The sequence below is a fragment of the Anoplopoma fimbria genome, chromosome 15 (genome assembly GCF_027596085.1).
Source record: "Anoplopoma fimbria isolate UVic2021 breed Golden Eagle Sablefish chromosome 15, Afim_UVic_2022, whole genome shotgun sequence".
NCBI lineage: Eukaryota > Metazoa > Chordata > Actinopteri > Perciformes > Anoplopomatidae > Anoplopoma > Anoplopoma fimbria.
This window is the reverse complement of record NC_072463.1, coordinates 18,540,924-18,560,769: the sequence shown is the minus strand read 5'-3', so window position 1 is coordinate 18,560,769 and position 19,846 is coordinate 18,540,924. Positions and strand designations below refer to the sequence as shown.

Here is a 19,846-nt window from a genome sequence, read left to right as displayed (position 1 = left end):
GAGATCCTGCAGCGGTGCACTGAACATACTTACATGTTATGCACACTGCAAGATCATAAAAGCATGGTTTTCTTTGGTGTTGCAACTGTATGTAATTGCTATGGATCCTCTTAGTCTGAATTGAATATATATAGTGTGTGTGTGTGTGTGTGTGTGTGTGTGTGTGTGTGTGTGTGTACACAACGCCTGCAGAAAGTTGGTTTGGTGCAACTTGTTTACATGGTTGTAAAAAATTGTGCATTTGTATTTATGACAGATTTTTGCTAATAATTGGCCAACATGAGCTATGACTAACAAATGTATAAACAGGGAAGGCATGTGGAATTAAATATTTTTGGAATTGTTTAGGGACATGTTTATTTTTTACCAGATTTACCAATTTCTAACTATCACTGGTGTTAAAAGTGCAGCACAAAATTCTACAGGCTTCAGCACTAGACCCCCTTTACGAATCCTAACGACATCACGAGATCAGGTTTTGGAACTGGCTCTCAAGACCTTCTGTGTTTTGAGTTATTTCCACATAAGGTAGAGTATGTAGTGTACAACATTGTCTGTTATACCAAAAACACCTCACTTTTTATGGCAGTTCACCTATGTGGATCTCTTAATTGGATTTGCCCTAGACTGTAAGCATGATTGTCCTGGGTCTTGAAATGGCAGAGTCAAGGAAGGTCTACAGGGGTTTTCCTTGCATGTGAAAAGTGACAGAATGCCAAACCACAGCAATGTAAATAGCATTAATGCATATATAGTGCATGACCAAACTGAAAAGCAAGATATGTATCTTAATCTACTCTACTTATCAGAAACCTTAGTGCAGCTGAAAATATAATACAGACAGGCTACTTCTGGTGACCAAAACACATGGAAATCAACAGGAAACACAAGTTACATTAAAAAAAACTTTATTTTCAGTTGATTTTTTTTTTTATAAAAAAGGCAGTTAAGATGTCTTGTGTAAAAATAGTGTTAATCTGGACACGTTCAATAAAAACGTTAAAATTCAACATGAACAATGACCACATCCTCATGAAAAGTATAAAACCCACAAATCCCCTGGGGGGTTAGTATTGACAAAGAAGCAGTCAGCCTCAGAGACACAGCTGGGCCTCTGCTCTTTCCAGGGACTTTCAATGGACCTGTTAAAGACAGAAAATTATTTAATATTGTAAACAGCAAAATACAAAGCCAACACTTATTTGCAGTATCTTTTTTAACTGACCATTAAAAACAGGTAACCTGGAGTTCAATGTGTCAACTGCATGTACAGTTTTCTGACAACCTAAGAAGAGAAACAGAAATGAGATCTTGCACACACCAGTAACTTAGTACAAAGTGAATAACACACATGCAAAGTTAACTTTATACTAGAAAAGCATCATGCAACTCAAGCTAAAAGGTTTTGTCCACCAATGGGAAGTTTTAACGCTTTGAGTTCAACTACTAGTTTTCATTAAACTACATTCTACAGAAATTATCAAGATGGAAATTGGTAAGTATTGAGTGAAATGAATGGACCATTATTGGTTTTATTTGAGCAAGAGTTGCATCACAACCATTTCTGATTGTTTTGTACGGCTTATTTTGCTCGGAAATAACTACAGATAGCATAATTTTGTACTTCAATGTTTTTGATATGTTTTGGATGACTTTCATTACTTGATATTTTGCACAGAAAACAAAAAATAAATAAAAAATCTAACAAATGAGTGTTGGGGTTAGTTTTACCTTCTTGTGGCGATCTTTAGGCTTTTAGAATCCTCTCCTCTGCGATTTTTTTCTTTTATAAAAACCAGCCAGCATGACTTTGCATCAAAGTCAAGTAAGATCCCTGCAAGCTTGATTTGAAATACTGTTGAAATTCAGTTATTTCAAGTGGCTGAAGATACATTGCTCTCTTTAGAGCTTGAATAGGTACACTAACTGAAGGTTAATGACAATCCATGTTCAAGCACTACATCATTCTCAATTCAAACAGTTATTTGGCAGCACATTACCTCAAGGAATGATGAGCTTTATTTGTATTTTGAAGGTGACATTACAAGTGTCATTTAGATAAGTTTTGAAAACAGACGAAGAGGATAAGCTCACTGTCATAACACTGCTTTTGTTTTTTTTGTCAGACTAACGTGTATACATACAGCTTATTCAGCGTTGTTGAGAAACCACTGAGGACCACTTGCACAAACTGAAGGCATTCCTTTGGTACAACAAAGGCAAAATACCATGTTTAGTTTGATTAAAAAGAAACTAGAAACTTTATTGAAACACGCACTGCAGAAAAACATTTGGGGATATATTTAGTATCCTATTTAGCCAAAGGTACACAGGCATTATGCATTTTGGAGACGGTACGGCTGAAAGCATACACAGTTTTCCTAAGGTTATGTACAAAATATTGAGTTGGCTGCTGCCTTCCTCTCACACAGTAAGGATTGTTAGTCCTTCAAGCTTTTACAAGAATAAGTCGTTCAGCGTTGATTTCGCAAGTAATAGTCTGGACAGATCACAATCAATTGTAAAGTGTGGCAAAAAAGCATTTTTCTTTGCCAAATGGATTTCAATAGTATTTTAGGATACTCTTTAGCTTCACACCAGACTAGATTTGTATTGAAGTATAAACAAATATATGATAAGACCTTTGTTGTTTTTTATCAAAACGGCTCAGGGCTGTATTTGAGTTTGTGACTAAATCTGTTCTAGTTATAGTGAAGTTACATTGAGGCATTGTGAATAATTTTTTTGTCCAGCGATTAAGGACTTTTAGAATGCAGCCTACGTGAGAAGAATTTATCGCCACAGTCACATTTTGTTCAGATGCAATTAACTTAAAGGATAAATCATCATCATTAAAATGTTACTCGTTTCTTTGTTTGGGTTATGTCACTAGGACCTGCCAACTACGCAACTGAAAACATTAAATGGTAACAGGTAAACAACGAAAAAACTCCGTCTTCACGTTTTCCTCTGGCACTCTATGATACATCCAACAAAACGTCTACCGAGTTAAAAAAACAAAAAAATAAAATAAACCATAAAAAAGGGGAACAAACGAGAGGGAAATTACTTTTGAAAAGTTCAGTGAGTAACAATCGGAGACAGTTGCCATAGCAACTCTCTACCAGTAGCCGTTCAGTATCTTCCATAGGGATGCTCTCTATACGTTCCCTTCGACTGCCTGGGAGTGGGGGTCTTGCCTCCAGCCCCGGAATTGGACCATGAGTTGTCCCACTCATCTTGAGCTACAAAGACAGAAGGGAGAAACACAGGAAAGCAACATCAGTGAGGTAAACAGGAGGTCCAATCAGAGCCATGTCCTCAGTGACAGTGTGCTAGAAAAATTGGGGGCAGTTTTTATTATCTTACCATAAGGCTCATATGGGGTTTCCTGGGCCTCCCCGTGTCCATAATCATAATATTCAGTGTCCCTGTGGGCCATAAAGAAGTATGAGTATAGTGCTCCTCCAATTTACATAGTCAGACTTAATGGGCACATAAAGTCTACTGAACTTAATTTTGACTTACGCAGGTGCAGGTTGCTGATTATAATAATTATCATATCCCTCATAGGAAGGCTCTGCGTACTGCTCATCATATGCAGGCTAAAATGACAACAAATTAAGTTAGACAATGTCAAGCGAGTCACAACTATCACAACAAAAGGAACCCACATTGCACCAAATAAGAGATCACCATTGTCTGGCAAGAAACAAGTCTTGTGAAAAGAAGAAATCAGGACTTAAGCGACTTACGTAGTCCTCATAGCCATCAGATTTGGACTGTGATGATGAGGGAGGACCCTGGTGGGACATGGCTGCAGAGGGGAGCATCCTTGGAGCCCCTGCTGCAGGTGGTCTGGAGCGGGGAGCTGAGCCTCCTCTGTTAGGAGCAGACGGTGGTCCACCCCTACCGGATGGTGCACCTCTATGCCCGTTGCCTCGCCCTAATCCCCCCCGTGGGCCTCCACGTGGCATCCCTCCTCGGGGAGCTCCACGTGGCATCCCTCGCCCCCTGTGGACAGTTAATAAGGTTGTATATGTGATTAAGAAATTGGGAAAACTGATCCTTAAAACTAGCAAAATTGTGAGTTAGATGTTATTGTCACAAAATCAGGCTCCTACCTTGGTCCTCCAGCACCAGGTGGTCCACCCCTGCCTCTTCCGAGGTGACCACCTCGCCCCCTGCCTGAACCGTCCTGGGAGCCATTCAGGAAGTGAGGATCCATGTATGGGTCATGCTCGCCGGGCTCCTGCAGACAGGGGAAAAAAAAAATTGTCATTCATCCAAATACTACATTGGAGGTTAGTCACCATGGCAACTAGCAAAGCTGCCTTACTTGAATGGCAATGTTATGCACAAAAAAACATTTCTGTAATTGGGGTGTAAAATGTTCCCTTGGTCACATACCGGGATAAGGAACTTCTTGACCTCCTCCATTGCATGGGCCATGCGCATGTAGGCTTCTGGTATGGGTGCCATCACCTCAATGAACACATGCAGCTCCATGGCCAAGTGAGCATATTTGGCCTCACCACCCTTCCTCAACTCTTCCTCCTGATTAACAGAAGAAATTTTGATTAATAAAACATCAGGATAATAGAGTGTAACATCCTTTGAAAGGTGCAGCTAGGAAAACGCTTCAAATACCTTATTCTTGTCTCTCATGGAGCCTTTACCCAGAACGGAAATCTTTGCACCAGTCTCCTCCTGGAGTCTCTTGATTGTGCTGCCCTGTGGCCCCAAAAGCTTACCAACAAAGTTGACCTGAGGAATATAGCAATTTAATTATAGCATTGCATTAATTATGTTACGAGTTATGAAGAAAAGTAGACTACAATAAAAAAACACAGCAGGTAGTACAGACAATCCAGAATGAAAGCAGGTCACTGTCAACACCACAGCTAAAACGGTCCCTCTAAATCTAAATCTGCATTTTTTTTGTTTTTAATACTGCAAAATCAAATCATGCAGAAAATAGTGCATGACTTGACTAATTATGGGACAACCCAGCTGTAAGAAGAGAAGATGCTTCTATCAGACTCAGAATTTTAAATGTGTAATCTCCAATTCACCAAACACAGCATCCAGTGGTCAAGCATCATTAGCTGAGAGAGAGAGCTAATGAAACTCTTACCCTGGGGTATTGCTTGGTAGGAATGAGTACCCGCTCTTTCAGTTTTTGATTCTTCGTAGCAAACAGGTCCAGATAATTTTCCTTTTCTGGCTCTTTCTTGGTTTCCCCTTTCTGGATCCTTTCAATCTCTGCATGTGAGAAAGAAAACATTTTAAGCATGTGGAATTCACAGGTGCAATGACTATAGATATAGATATATATATATATACACACACACACCACATTATGATGCATACCAATGGGAAATATATTTAGAGCATAATTAAATAAATAATAATCCATTATATGAGCCTTAACATGCAAAAGATGAGTGGATGAGTCTAACTGAGCCATCCTCTTTCATTCATAAATAAACATTTATAAGGTTACATTCTTTTGAAAGAGGATACTGTCTGTTAAATTAAACTACACATGGTCCATGCTCAGCCAGGAGGGTTTGACCCACATCTCCTAACAACCACGTGTTCGTGAGGCCATTGTTCAGGCCTGCACCGGCCGCTGAGGACGCGTTTCAATTTAAACAAAAAAAAAAAAAGACGCAAGGCCTCGCGCCACGCTGAGCTTCACGTGCATAAGCTTCCCCAACATTACCTGCAGAAATGAGCTTCATCGCGTGCGTGAACGACGAATCCAAGCTGTCTTTCTCAGCCAGGAGCTCCGGAAGGTATTTAGTGTCTTCCATTTTGATTTTTTTTCTCTTTCCTTTGTGGGCTCCACTTGCACGGCGGACTCGGATCTAAACGCGCGGCTCGTGACGCACCAGTACGGCCAGAACACAGCGCGAGGCCCCGCAACAAAGAACTGCGACCCAGTAGATTTTAAAAAAGAAAAAAAAAACAACCACTTTATGTGTCGGAGTTGTGCAGGACGAGCCCGGTGTGTTTGTGCAGAGTCGCGCTGCTCTCTTCAATGGACAAAGGAGCAATGGCGCAGCTGCATTTCAGCGCGGAGGGAGGAGCGAGGGGAGGCGGTGACGTCACGGAGAACCGAGAGGGGGAGGGAAGACAACAGCAGGGGGGGGGGGGGGGTGAACTCACTGAGATCAGTGGAGACTCAACGCTGGAATACATTACATTACATTACAGTCATTTAGCAGACGCTTTTATCCAAAGCGACTTACAGGAAGTGTATTCAACATAGGTATTCAAGAGAACTACTAGTCACCAGAAGTCATAAGTGCATCTCCTTTCTTAAACAAGCATCTCAAAGCATAAGCCAGAGCAAAAGTATAGTGCAGAGGCAGATTACTATGAAAACAATAATTGCAACAGACTAATCCGAATATAGTAAGTGCAACAGTCTGCATATCATTTGAGCAGAGAAGGTGAATCTTCCATCAGTGGTTGATACTGAAAAGTGGAGCTGTTGCTTTACTGGTTTTGTATCAGGGGTTGGGTTGTCCTGCTGTGGTTTCATATGGTTCCAACTGGTTAAAATGGTGGAATTTATTGTTGCAATTGTGGTTGAAACAATGGGGTGCCTCCATTTAAAACAATTTTTTGCAACTTGCATTATTTACATGTTGAAAATATTTTAGCTAAGCTGCAATAAACAATTATTTGTATGATTCTATTGTTTCTTCTTTTTAATTATTTAGAATTATTTGTTTAATCACCAAGTACAACCCTCAGCCTTCCACTTAGCACTTATTCTATTCCTATTAGTCTGTTGCACTTATTCTATTCCTATTAGTCTGTTGCACTTATTTATTGCTTATTATTCATATTAGTCTGTTGCACTTATTTATTCCTATTATTGCACTTATTCTATTCCTATTAGTCTGTTGCACTTATTATTCCTATTTCTGTTGCACTTATTCTATTATTCCTATTAGTCTGTTGCACTTATTCCTATTATTCTTATTGTATTATTAGTCTGTTGCACTTATTGTATTCGTATTAGTTTGTTTCTGTACTTTTGCTCTGGTTTATGCTCTTAGATGCTTGTTTAAGAAAGGAGATGCACTTATGACTTCTGGTGACTAGTAGTTCTCTTGAATACCTATGTTGAATACACTTATTGTAAGTCGCTTTGGATAAAAGCGTCTGCTAAATGACTGTAATGTAATGTAATGTTTAATAATTTTTCATGCAAACTATTGAAAACTTACCTTCATATTTTAACACTGCACAAAGCGATCCCTTCAGCCAATGAACCCAGTTATACATTTTTACACTAATATGAAACAAAGAAAAACAAGCTAATCTACCATTTGATTCCAATGTTGTACATTTTTAATGCTTGATACGTTACTCAAATCATTAGTTATAAAGTAGTTATCTTTAAATTTTTTGTCCATTAAGTAATCAGTTATTGAGCTATTTAAATTGTAGGCCAGTAATTTATCAAAGTGCATTGAAGTTACTGTGTCCTATATTGGATATTTGTCTCAGAATGAGTATTTCAGTTAAGACTGATTTGTAGTACCCTTTTTTTATTACTATTATTATTTTGCATATTCCACAATTAGTCAGTCCTGCATGGAATTTGGCACGGATTAATTACTGCAATAAAATACTACAGCGAAAGCCTCTAATGTACCTACAACTAATATATATATATATGCACGTCTTTTTACTCTATTTATCCAGAACAGCTTTCAGAGACTGCCTGGGATTGTTTGGTCAATATTAATTAAAAAAAATGTCATATTCTATCAGTAAAGTGTTGTTAGATTTGTCCCTGCACGGGGTTTACTGTAATCATGCTTGTCGTGTCTTATCGTTCTTTTTTGGCTGCATATTACTAATAAAGGATTATCTTATCTTATCTTATCTTATATGAGGTAAAAACACCAGCTGGTCTTTTTGGATGTGATTTAATACTGGATATTAGCAGAACAATGTATTGCATAATAAAAGCACCCACAAAACCCAGGGCCATCTGAGATACATTGGCCAGAGAGTAGAGTATACAATCCGTACACTATAATACATTTATCTCAGTTTAAAAATGTACTACAAAATGAAATATCCTGCTATTCTTCAATGTTGACTCATTGGATGCCTTCTCCCTTTTGAAATTACAGACACATCACATCATTAAGACCTTACTGTATAGAAATAAACACAGATTTGTTAAACAATTTAAATCCTCCAGTGTTATTAACAATAATGCATATTCTACACTTGCATGGCAGTTTCTAAAATACTGCTGTGTTGAAAGTGAGATATGGTTATTTTTATGGTTATTTTCTTTGCTATGTAATTCTGGAGTTGGAGCTTCTGTTTACTGCTTTGTCCTCCTAAATGACCAAACACACACAAAATATTCAAAAGCAAGATTTTATTTTAAAGTACCAGTAACCATTTAATCAATTCCACAGCAGAAAAATAAAAGTATGTTGATTTATTTACAATGAATAACGAATTGAAACAATTCATGTCAAATTTGTGATAAATAAGAATTTGCAAAAGCATTTCAAGTAAAACTGGTTTGACAAAATGTTTTACATTGTTCTAAATTAGAGTTTGACCTTTCAATAGTGACTATAAGCAAAGAGTCATTATTTACGAGGTTTTGTGATTTCTGAAATTATACAATTTATAAAATATCAGTGTCATATCACTGTAATCTATTAGTGAACAGAAATGTTGGGAAACATTTCTGTTGGTAAACAGTTCACCTTACAAATACAAAACCAGATTTTACAATCAAGAATCAGTGCCTTAAGGCCACTTAAATTGGCCGATTAGATATTCCAGTTTCATTGAACCAGGAGTGTTGTCTGCCTCTGGAGGTATTGTCAGATATCAATGATGGCAAATATCTCTGGTTTTTCAATGTCATGGATCTGCATTGCGGAGTATGTGATGGCTTTCACTTCAGTTCCCTGGATTTACAAAAGAGGATACAACACAAACACAGCATTTATGTATCTTTTATTATGTATTCTACACAATTCTCTTTTAAGTGTTGATGATTTTAAAAAACATAGCCCTCTGTAATTGTATTCTGTTATTTAATTATATACAGAATAATAATCTGAAAAAGGGATATTTTACAGGGATATCTTCAAACAAGCTTCACTGACTTACCTGTGGATGCTTTGCCAGAGAGAATTCTTCACCCCAACTTAAATCAATAAAAGAAAGATGACCGTATGAGAAAGCAGCTTAAAATAAATAAATAAAATAGAAAGGTAAGACTAAAAAGATGAAGAAGATAACACAAAGGAGATGGGAGGGAGGGGCAGCCAAGATTATCCAGAAACACTGTGGTCAGGCTTTTGGGAGTGGAACGAGGTAGGTTTTTAAATCTGGAGTAAAAGGCATCAAGTGTGTTTGGGAGAGAGAGGTCAGCTATAGTATTTAAAATCTGTTCATATCAGGGACTCCTTCCAAACCGACAAACAGTCAAAGGTAGAAAATTACTGTTCCAGTTTGTCCTCATATTGTTATTTGTCTGACTTTACTGCACTTATGTGCCGGCTTTTCACCTTTATAAACCATCCAGTCACCACTCCTGTAGACCTTCTCTTTGTTGTTTTGAAGCTTCCTGAGCTCAAAGGGGAACCAGGATTTATCATCATTCAAGGAGCGCGTTATCCTGGTGGTTGTCTTCACAGAAGCTGATATATGAGGTCATTGTTTCAGTGTAGTGATACGTTGTGTCTCCCTCGAGAGTGTAGCCTCCAATTAAGTTGTTGCGCTTATTTGATTGATTATCGTTTGCGGGTCACCCCGTGATATTTCCATCCCAAATGCACGATAGACCCACAGAAAGTTTCTGTAGAAGTGAGCTTCTAACAAATATATGTTTGTTTGATCAAAAGTTATCTGGGTGGAGTTGCAGGGAATGAGTTAAGTAAAGACAGAAAAACCCACCAAAACATTGTGGCTACCTGGCAGCATTGTGACGTAAAACTAAAAACTCAGGCATGACTGGTTTATAACATTTTCTGATCAGCAAACATGTCTACTCCATATGCGAGTAGTAATTTTAAGACAACTAAGATTTCTAACCAAACTTACCCAATGGAGCGGATCTTGAAGTGCATTCTGTCTATGTGCAAAACTTTGACCTCCTAGTGGATAGATGTCACAAATGATTGTGTCAGTAGAATAACGTAGGAAAATAAATTATCAATTTATAAACAAAATATTAACATACACTATCCATAGAACAACAATCAATTTACGTGATATGTAAATTATGCACAGAATAGTGCATACTGTGGCACATGTGGGTGACATTCAAATTCCTGATAAATAATATGATTGTAGTTTATGCCGCGATGTCACCATTGGACGTTTTCAAATAAACTTCATACAAAACATGTCCAGCACCCCATGACTGATCCAACAAACTCACCCGGGGAACAAAGAAGAGATCTGCACTAAACTTGTACAGCCAGTCATCTAGGAAGTGGAAAAGAAGAGACTCCATGTCATCACCTTTTGAGAAGGGAAAAGGATATATACATAGAGGTTTAGTTCTTGTGATCCAGAAGCAGCATGACAGCCATGATTAAAAACTGAACGTGCCCTCACCCTCTGATTCCACTTCAACAGTGTCAATCGGCTCTACTGTCTCTGTGTCCGTCATGTAGCCAAACATGCCCATGGCACACTGCTCGAAGGCTTCCTCCAAATCGTTTCCCCAAGAGTGAATTCTTTGAAGAGAGATCCGCAAATATAAGATAAAATAAACTAAAATAAGATAATCCTTTATTAGTCCCGCAGCAGGGAAATTTACAGGAATACAGCAGCATAGAGGATAGTGCAAACAAGAGACATAGTAAAAAATAAAAGATCAAAATAAGTATTATAAATAAGCAAATGAGCAATAAAAAAAAAGTAACTGAATACAGTATATATATATATATATATATATACAGACAGAAACTATTGTATTATTATTATTATTATTATTATTATTATTATTATTATTATTATATTCCTTTATTGATCCCCATGGGGGAAATTCGGGTGTTGCAGCAGCTCAACTACATAGAAACAGACAATAAATACAACATATTATTGCAGTGTATTAGTGTCGTGTGGTCGAACAGTGACCGAACAACAGAGAGACACGAGATTTAACCAAGATATCAAAAACACACTCACTGTACATCTGCTGTGTGATCCAGGTCTGTAATTGTAAAACACAAGGAGACATGTTGAGACAGGCCATGCTGCAGCACGAGCTTCAAACAGCTGGGCAGGTTTGACAACACAACAGTGTCCACGAGTTAAGTAATGTTTCATTTAATCATAACATCAGACTCACATTCATATTTCTTGTTGATCGGCGGGTATTTGGACTTCGTCGCTTTCTGTGCCGCTGTCAGGTCCAGCTCACGGTCGTCCATTATGTCTCTAACTCTTTAAAATCAACCAAAACAACTTCCACCATCTCGGTGTGTCACAACCATTCACGTCCGGTCTCCAAATGTGTCGCAGTAGAGGCGTTCCGGATGGAGCAGAGCGCTGTGCGGCAACCACTTCCGGTCGGTGTTTTGCTGAACGCTGATTGGTCAATCCCGTTCTACGGAGTTGGCGCCATTGCGAGGCTTCGTTCTGTGCACACAGAGCTCTCCTCAGTGTTTGTTTCTGCTCTTCGCCGGTATTAGTGGTTCAACTGCGACACAATGGCTGATAAAGACGGTAAGGGTGGTTACTTGTTTCCATATTTATCTGGTTAAATGTGTGTGTGTGTTGTGCAGGATGATAGAAACTAGCAGTCGGGATGCACCGGGGTTGGCGCGCCAGGCAGCATCACCTTTCATTGTCATGAACCAGCCGGCTAGTAGCTAACGTGAGAGGCTAGCAGGCTGGAGGAGCAGATGTTTGTATGTATTTACCAGTGTAGGTTAGCTCACTGCTTAGGCTTATCCCCCACTGGCTGATAATGATTGTGTATTCATGCAGATAACTATATCTTAGCAGCCAAATACACCTTAGTGCTGTTTATTGAACAAGGGAAAGACTTTTATGTCTCTCCAATATCCTCTATATTCAGATCCAGCATGACCTAAGTGATTATAATATAACTGCATGTTCCTGGTAAATGTGACCTTTGCAGCTGCCTTTGATGATGCTGTGGAGGAGAGAGTGATCAATGAGGAGTACAAGATCTGGAAGAAGAACACCCCTTTCCTCTATGACCTGGTCATGACTCACGCCCTGGAGTGGCCCAGCCTCACTGCCCAGTGGCTCCCAGATGTCACCAGGTGAGAAAACATGACATAAGAGGGGATCACGTCGTTTTTTTTAAATAGATGAATAACGACTCGTTCTTTAACTCTTCCCTCTTCACAGACCAGAGGGGAAAGACTACAGCGTACACAGGCTGGTTTTGGGAACACACACGTCCGATGAGCAGAATCACCTCGTAATTGCGAGCGTTCAGCTCCCCAATGACGATGCCCAGTTTGATGCATCACACTATGACAGCGAGAAAGGAGGTGAGGGATCATTTACGCATGGGAGGTTGTGTTATGTGGAAAGCTAGAGTATATCATGTGTTGTATCTGGCCGCTTGATGTGCAAAATAAATGGCTTGATGGGTAAAAAAAAATTCAGGTCCACTACCAAGTCACGTAGGTTAAACAAATTATTCACATTGCCGTTGTTAGGCTTATGCGATATTGCAATATTAACATTATTGTCATTCAGTGTTATCAAATTGTCCCAAACAAATTCTTGTATTTGAAAATTGTGGCTCACAGTTCTTCTCAATGAATGAATACATTTAAATCTTGCTGAAATCTTTAATGCTTCAGAAAACATGGGTACGTACTTTTGTTTTAGATTACATTTTAGTTAGTAAAATGCATTAAACCATACTTGCATAGAATTGACCTTTTTAAAATGCTCAGTAGAACAGAATTTTATTCGACACCGGCTCATTTGCATTAAAAATGTAATATAACTGTTGTTTATTTCAGAGTTTGGAGGCTTTGGATCTGTAAGTGGGAAGATAGAGATTGAGATCAAGATCAACCATGAGGGGGAAGTGAACAGAGCCCGCTACATGCCCCAGAATCCTTGCATCATTGCAACCAAGACCCCCACTAGTGATGTGCTGGTATTTGATTACACAAAGCACCCCTCCAAGCCTGGTAGGATTACAGCCAAACACTCATTTTCTTCAACTACTGTTGTTTTCTGCACATTTTTAGTTACATTAAACATGATTTTAATTCATATTGAAGACCCTTCTGGAGAATGCACCCCAGATCTGCGGTTGCGAGGCCACCAGAAGGAGGGCTATGGCCTCTCCTGGAACTCAAACCTCAGCGGCTGCCTCCTCAGTGCTTCTGATGACCACGTAAGCAACCTGTCACAACACAGTGGAACTCCTAAGTCCAGTGTTGTCTTTCTTCCCGTGTTAAGTAGAATCTTGTGTCTTCCTGTGGCTCATGTTAAGTTTCTTGGATGTTGAAATAGTCTTGAGTTATTATAAATTAACCTGTTTGTTACTGGTTTACATAACTAGTCTTTCTTTTGTCGCTATTGCAAAGCACTCTGTAACATTGTTTGGATTTTTTGTTGTTGTTGTTCTCAACCATCTCTGCTGTTTTACAGACAATCTGCCTTTGGGACATCAGCACAGTGCCCAAGGAGGGAAAGATAGTGGATGCCAAGACCATCTTCACGGGCCACACAGCTGTGGTGGAGGACGTTTCCTGGCACCTGCTCCACGAGTCGCTCTTTGGGTCCGTGGCCGATGACCAGAAACTCATGATGTGAGTAGCTCTTTAGTTGGTAACAAAATGAACTAACTGTGATAACTCATGTGAAATAAAAGTTGTTGTTCAGTTTCAGTGATATTTTTAACAATGGGGCTTTTGTCTGCTTTGGCACAGCTGGGACACGCGGTCCAACAACACCTCCAAGCCCAGCCATGCAGTGGACGCCCACACCGCTGAGGTCAACTGCTTGTCCTTCAATCCCTACAGTGAGTTCATCCTGGCCTCTGGCTCTGCAGATAAGGTGGGTCCACTCTTCCCCAGTAAAGCTGTTACATAGCATGTTGCTGTCCAGTGAAATAGGCTCTGCTCTCATTTTTTATGAATGGAATCCGTTGAAGCTGGAGCTATTTTTTCTTTTCAGACTGTTGCTCTTTGGGACCTTAGGAATCTGAAACTAAAGCTGCACTCGTTTGAGTCACACAAGGACGAGATCTTCCAGGTAAGAAGTGACCCTCTGGTCAGTTACATTCATCTAAAAGATTATGTTGCAGATCTGGGGTAATGTTGGGCTTTAGACTTTGGCAAACAAAGCTACAACTACGGACTGGTATTGGGGTGTTGCTATGTTGTGTCGTGTCTTCTGATGGTCACTGATAGGTGACCTGCAGATGTTTTTATGTTATTCTGTTAATTTTTTGGAGCATTTGATCCAGGACAAATTTTATGTGAAAGGACAATTAAGTTTGATTTAATTCCAAACAGTAGAAACATAAGGCTCTAGTTAGAAATTCAAGCTTAAGAAGCAAATATTTGCCTTTTTAAGCACACGTGCAACCTCTGCACCAAGCTTCTGGTTGTATGATATCAAGCACGTTACAGTTGTCATCCATCTGATATGATTCAAAAGAGCCATTGTAAACAGGAATAGTTTTAGTCTTGTTGATTGTGGCTTTATGTTGATAGTGTTACGTTTATGGAGCTCTTTGTCACAGAAATGTAACATCTGGCCCATCTCTACTCCACAGGTTCAGTGGTCTCCTCATAACGAAACCATCCTGGCATCCAGTGGTACCGACAGGAGGCTCAACGTCTGGGACCTCAGTAAGATCGGAGAGGAACAGTCACCTGAGGATGCTGAGGACGGCCCTCCTGAGCTGCTGGTCAGTTGTGTCAAAATCAACGACTGTGTGTTTTAATGAAATGTAAAGTGCTGTTGTGATCCCTCCTGCTCTGCCTCTCTCTAGTTCATCCATGGGGGACACACAGCCAAGATCTCAGACTTCTCTTGGAACCCCAACGAGCCTTGGGTCATCTGCTCTGTATCAGAGGACAACATCATGCAAGTCTGGCAAATGGTAAGAGCTTTGTTTTGTCCCATGGTGGAAACTTCAGAGGTTTGTGAAATTATGTGGAACAATTCAGACACAGACGTCATGGGTATAATTTCAAAGTGCATTTATTAACATTGAATACCAGTTACAGTGTATCTACTTTTGAATTGTGTCTTCTCAAAGGCTGAAAATATCTACAACGACGAGGACCCTGAAGGTGCTGCAGATACAGAGGTCCAAGCATGAGTCCAGTCTCCACATCTCTCCATTTGACCTGCTTGTTGAAAACGGATCCGTTGTCCAGTGTCGGGTGCATAAGCAGTAATCTCCTTTTCAAATGCATTTTTGGGCAGCAGGGGTTTTTTTGTAAAAAAAAAAAAAAAAAAAAAAAAAAAGAATAAAATGCTGCGTAGTCATCTTGTGGTGAAGTATTTAAAGTAAGTCTGTATTGATCAGATTTTTTAATCTTTTTAGTTATTCAAAGTCCCAGTACTCCACTCTGGCTTGTGATAAATCCATCACAGATGTGTTCAACATTCAGGTTTGCTTTTTGATGGTTTTATTTTTTTCATCCTGTCTAGTTGTGCTGAACAAATTTCTACAAAGATCCATTTTTTATTCAGATTGTACATACTGTCGGGTTCTTGTATTTGCTTGATCTTTCCAGATTCTGTGTCACTTTTATATGTGTTGTCTCTTTCTGCATAATTTTAAATCTGTGTTCCATCTTGTGTACTTAAGTAAATTCATAATAAAATATTTACAGTAAATCTGTTTGCTTTGCTTCTTGACCCAGCATGCCAGATGTTAAGTTGTATGTAGTTTAAGAGTAAATTTATTCTGCATTTTATATTAATTTATATAATTTCTTTATTAAATGTAAATTATATGCCATGGTTTAATGTAGATTATCAGCATAAGAATATTTACTGCAAACCAAATATTAAGGATCCTCCTCTTCAGTGGTTTCACTGGGTTCATCACTGCCTCTGTAAAACAAGCCACATGTTAGTCTTTTTTTAATCCTGATCACAATTCAAAGTCAATTAAACAGTAGAAGGTTCAGAGTAAATGTACCTCAGAAATGTGAGCTCTTTTCTAATGCTGTCATTATGATCCTCCAATTTTTTCTTAGATTTTCTTTGAACCTCAAACTCTACTTCTAGTTCTCTCAGAGTCTCTTTTAGTTCCTCCACGGTCTCCTGCAAAGTGTAGAAAAATCTCAGTGGGTCTAGTTTCACCAACCATCCGTTATATATTTCATGTTCTACTTGACTTCCGTCACCTTGTGTTGTGTGATGCTCTCCTCCCTCTCCCTCTCCATCAGAGTGACCCTCTGCTCCAGACAGGCTCTCTGTACTTCCAGTCTCTGCATGGCCTCCCTGAGGGGCCCCAGACTGGCTCTCAGGTCCAGGGCCTGCTCTCTGCTCTTCCTCAAGGACTCCTCCCCAACCTGCCTCCTCTTAAGCAGGGCCATGAGCCGGGGCTCGTACCAGCACTCCAGGGCCTTCACGCTGCCGCTGATCCGCCGCTGGAGTCTGACAGAAGCCTGCCGGCAATGGCTGACGTCACTCATGGCCCTGGGCCTGCAGTGCTTAGAAGCCTGGTCCCTCAGGGTGTTTAGCTGGTTCTGCTGGGCCTCCTTGAGCTGGGACAAGTCCTGGGTCAGACTTTGGATGTGGGCCTTGAGCTCCTCCTGTGGATGGATGTGAAATTGATTTAAAAGAAAAAACATACAGAACTGATATAGTTGAGCAAAGCTACAGTAAACCAAGTTGTTGAAGAAGGGAAAACAATATAAAATAAAAATATTAAAAACATACAACCTATTTATATCTTACACACATATACCTTCATGTAATTTTGTTCATACATTTTTATATATGCAAATCAAACATTTAGATGATTAATTTATAACGTGTGCTATATGTTTTCAGTTCCTCACAACAACTTATCCATAAATTCATGATGAAATCCAATGTTTTTTTTGTTTGTTTTTTACATAATTCCTTTGTTTTTAAAAGCCACACAGACTTTTTATAATAAAAAAAAATGTGGGGATGCTACATGTTGGTATTTAAAACTTTTTTATGTATAAGTTTGATAATGATATGTTTATTGTTCTATATATTTAAATATTATTATTTTATTTATTTTCCCCATTCTTCTACACATTTCTAATGTATGACATTGTCATAAGTGAACAATATAAGGTCTATGATTATGCTTGATTACATTTTATACAGTATTGCAATAGAGACAATGTTGCTTTAACAAAATGTGTATATGTGGTCTCTAACATAATGAGTTTTTACTCCCAATAAGTTGATTTCAGACAATCTTTCAAATTAAACATAATTTATGATATATTTGCTTCATTTTTTTTCTGCTGCCTTACATTCAGCATTGACCCTTCTCCTTGCTCACTGCTGTTTGTTGCACATATTGACTGTTTTATGTAATGTTGGTTTTAGTATTTGCTGCTCCATATTACTGTTTGTGATGAATTTGGATAAAATGATTTACATGCAGTAGATGATATGATAGAGATGATATAAACTGCAGAACAAACCACAGTTATCTGTCATAACCTGCTACAGTAAGCCAATCCTCCAGGCATCATCATTCCAGTGGTTCCTACCTGTGTAACAGCAGACTGAGCCACCTCGTACTCCTGTTCAGCCAGCGTCACCTGGCTCCGGATGCAGTCTCTTGCGGTGGCAAACAGTTTCCTCTTCACCTCCTTCAAATCCTCATAAACAGCGACATAATCCAGTTGAGCCAGCGTGACCAGCCTCTGAGTCTCCATCAGCTTCCCTCTCAGGTGCCCAACAACTCGCAGAATGGGTTCCTGCAGACGGAGGAGCTCCTGTATCAGCTCATTCCTCTGCGTCTCCAGATGGGACACTAGCTGGATGCAGTATTCGAAAAGCTGCCCCAAGTTGTCCATGACTGCCTGGTCCATTGGTGGTATGGGATGTGGTGTACACTCACCCACGGGCGTGATTGTCCCTGTTTCAGAGTCAGTATAGCTGCTGTCTGTGAAACCCTCAACAAGTCCCATGTGTGAGTCCTCAGTAGACGTCATGTTTTTCCCATTTTCTGTTGATGCTTGATTGTCCATGGCCTTCTAAGAGACAAGCTGGAAGAGAGAAGAGAACGGCCATTAATCAAATGACCCACAGCAATAGATGATGATTGGTTTTTAAAAGCCCTCTAATCTGGTCATTCTTGTTATATTGTTTTGCTTAACAAAGTAATTTAATGTAAATTTAATCATGATGAAAATTCTGATCATACAAAGTACCAACACAATGGGACCCTTCAAACATTAATTGTCAAAATCTTAAACTGATCAGTAATAATTCTTACTAACTTGTGGTTCTACGTACTTACTTTGTTTGGAGAGGACGGTCCAGCCAGCTATGAAAAAGGTTTGTTGTTAACTTTAAGGAAAGCTCTGCGGTGTGTCTGTCTCTAGCAAAACAGAGGCACAATTTGTGTTTATTAATAACACTGGAGGCAAGGGAGGAAACTCTATCCAAGACTCTCTCATACCCCCACAGGGGATCACAAACTGTGTCAGTGCTGAGGGCAGACCGGCCCACATGCTCTGGATGCATCAGCTAACACATGTCTGGACCAGCCTGGGTGCCAGAGACAGCTATATTTATACAGCTGTTTTTATGTGCATATCAGAAGGTGGTGGCATCATGATTTAAAAGTATTCCCTATAATTTTCCCACCTTTTTGCTTCAGACAATTGCACAGGCAGAGGAGGTTGCATCTACAGGTCTATTCTTTCAATAGCTACCTTCAGTATTGAGCTCATCTGCCCACAAACTCTGCATGGTTCATATACAATATATTTGCATGGAGTGTTTTGCATGCTGCTTGTCAATTACTCACACACAGAAGAGACAAACAACCACCACACAAAAGGAAACCTAAGGAGGAATTTCATAATGGAGGCAACTCTGAGAGATCATTTTTACAGAATTAGTTCTATTTTGTTCAATATGATATCTCATATCCCACATGAAAAAACATACTAAAATACAGCAAAACAGCACCAACACTTGAAAGTTAGAAACAGGTACTGTATGTTTATCCAGAGTGCCTTCATGTAGCATGACTACATCATCTGTGACCATGGCAACAACAAGTTATTGTTTACGATTTCACTAAATATCATAGTTTATTCTCTACTCTCTGTAAAAACAACAAAAAACACGTATCTCCGAATGTGGTGAATTTTACAGTAACAGTCAAAAGTTTGGACACACCTTCTCATTCAACTACTTTGAAGAATCTAAAATATAAAACATATTCTGGTTTGTTGAGCATTTGTTTGTTTACCACATAATTCCATATGTGTTCCTTCATAGTTTGGATGTCTTCAATATTAATCTACAATGTAGAAAAAAATAAAAAATAAAGAAAGACCATTGAATGAGAAGGTGTGTCCAAACTTTTGACTGGTACTGTAGGTCAGTGACATGTCTTATGTTTCTAGTATGGTTTTGCATTAATGTATTGTTCTGCATAAATAAAAACAAACAAAGGAAAATAGTTACATTTGAACTCTAAGCCTTTTTTAATTCATTGTCAAACAATATTATTAGTTTTTTTACATGAATAAAAATGGAATCTAAATGCAATGCAATTTGTATCCTTTCTATTAACTCTCAGATACTGCCATTCATTATCACATACGTCTTGTGTGTAAACAGTTAACAT

The 19,846-nt window shown here is 39.1% G+C and overlaps 4 protein-coding genes across 4 annotated transcripts; 1 reads left to right on the top strand and 3 right to left on the bottom strand.

The window, feature by feature from the left end:
* Positions 1-923: 923 nt before the first annotated feature.
* Positions 924-6,076, bottom strand: khdrbs1a (KH domain containing, RNA binding, signal transduction associated 1a). The gene is made up of 11 exons (XM_054613782.1): positions 5,729-6,076; positions 5,138-5,265; positions 4,651-4,767; positions 4,411-4,557; positions 4,125-4,252; positions 3,756-4,014; positions 3,529-3,605; positions 3,370-3,431; positions 3,071-3,245; positions 1,226-1,285; positions 924-1,142 (listed from the first exon to the last, which is right to left on the bottom strand). Exons 1-9 carry the CDS (start codon positions 5,817-5,819, stop codon positions 3,136-3,138), a joined length of 1,119 nt encoding a protein of 372 aa, XP_054469757.1. The 5' UTR covers positions 5,820-6,076; the 3' UTR covers positions 924-1,142; positions 1,226-1,285; positions 3,071-3,135.
* A 2,333-nt stretch (positions 6,077-8,409) lies between these two features.
* On the bottom strand, positions 8,410-11,551 carry zbtb8os (zinc finger and BTB domain containing 8 opposite strand). Its single transcript, XM_054613788.1, has 7 exons — positions 11,369-11,551; positions 11,206-11,230; positions 10,630-10,751; positions 10,451-10,533; positions 10,111-10,163; positions 9,175-9,211; positions 8,410-8,969 (listed from the first exon to the last, which is right to left on the bottom strand). Exons 1-7 carry the CDS (start codon positions 11,448-11,450, stop codon positions 8,883-8,885), a joined length of 489 nt encoding a protein of 162 aa, XP_054469763.1. The 5' UTR covers positions 11,451-11,551; the 3' UTR covers positions 8,410-8,882.
* Positions 11,552-11,625: 74 nt separating this feature from the next.
* LOC129103353 (histone-binding protein RBBP4) lies at positions 11,626-15,496 on the top strand. The gene is made up of 11 exons (XM_054613787.1): positions 11,626-11,745; positions 12,164-12,311; positions 12,400-12,545; positions 13,029-13,202; positions 13,296-13,411; positions 13,669-13,829; positions 13,950-14,076; positions 14,197-14,274; positions 14,801-14,935; positions 15,020-15,130; positions 15,290-15,496. The coding sequence occupies exons 1-11, from the start codon at positions 11,730-11,732 to the stop codon at positions 15,350-15,352; spliced, it is 1,275 nt and encodes a 424-aa protein (XP_054469762.1). The 5' UTR covers positions 11,626-11,729; the 3' UTR covers positions 15,353-15,496.
* Positions 15,497-16,049: 553 nt separating this feature from the next.
* LOC129102988 (syncoilin-like) lies at positions 16,050-18,230 on the bottom strand. Its single transcript, XM_054613227.1, has 4 exons — positions 17,748-18,230; positions 16,392-16,802; positions 16,184-16,308; positions 16,050-16,095 (listed from the first exon to the last, which is right to left on the bottom strand). Exons 1-4 carry the CDS (start codon positions 18,228-18,230, stop codon positions 16,050-16,052), a joined length of 1,065 nt encoding a protein of 354 aa, XP_054469202.1.
* Between the last annotated feature and the right edge of the window lie 1,616 nt (positions 18,231-19,846).

Coding starts and splice junctions, on each gene's coding strand:
- khdrbs1a (XM_054613782.1), bottom strand. CDS start 5,819: ATGGAAGACACTAAATACCTTCCGGAGCTCCTGGCTGAGAAAGACAGC. Junction 5,266..5,728: donor GATGAAGCTCATTTCTGCAG/GTAATGTTGGGG, acceptor TCTCACATGCAG/AGATTGAAAGGATCCAGAAA. Junction 4,768..5,137: donor CTACCAAGCAATACCCCAGG/GTAAGAGTTTCA, acceptor TATATTCCTCAG/GTCAACTTTGTTGGTAAGCT.
- zbtb8os (XM_054613788.1), bottom strand. CDS start 11,450: ATGGACGACCGTGAGCTGGACCTGACAGCGGCACAGAAAGCGACGAAG. Junction 11,231..11,368: donor GATCAACAAGAAATATGAAT/GTGAGTCTGATG, acceptor TTACAATTACAG/ACCTGGATCACACAGCAGAT. Junction 9,212..10,110: donor TTCAAGATCCGCTCCATTGG/GTAAGTTTGGTT, acceptor TATTGATTTAAG/TTGGGGTGAAGAATTCTCTC.
- LOC129103353 (XM_054613787.1), top strand. Junction 13,203..13,295: donor AAAGCACCCCTCCAAGCCTG/GTAGGATTACAG, acceptor TTCATATTGAAG/ACCCTTCTGGAGAATGCACC. Junction 13,412..13,668: donor TCAGTGCTTCTGATGACCAC/GTAAGCAACCTG, acceptor GCTGTTTTACAG/ACAATCTGCCTTTGGGACAT.
- LOC129102988 (XM_054613227.1), bottom strand. CDS start 18,230: ATGGACAATCAAGCATCAACAGAAAATGGGAAAAACATGACGTCTACT. Junction 16,309..16,391: donor AGAGCATCACACAACACAAG/GTGACGGAAGTC, acceptor TACACTTTGCAG/GAGACCGTGGAGGAACTAAA. Junction 16,096..16,183: donor AAAGAGCTCACATTTCTGAG/GTACATTTACTC, acceptor CTTGTTTTACAG/AGGCAGTGATGAACCCAGTG.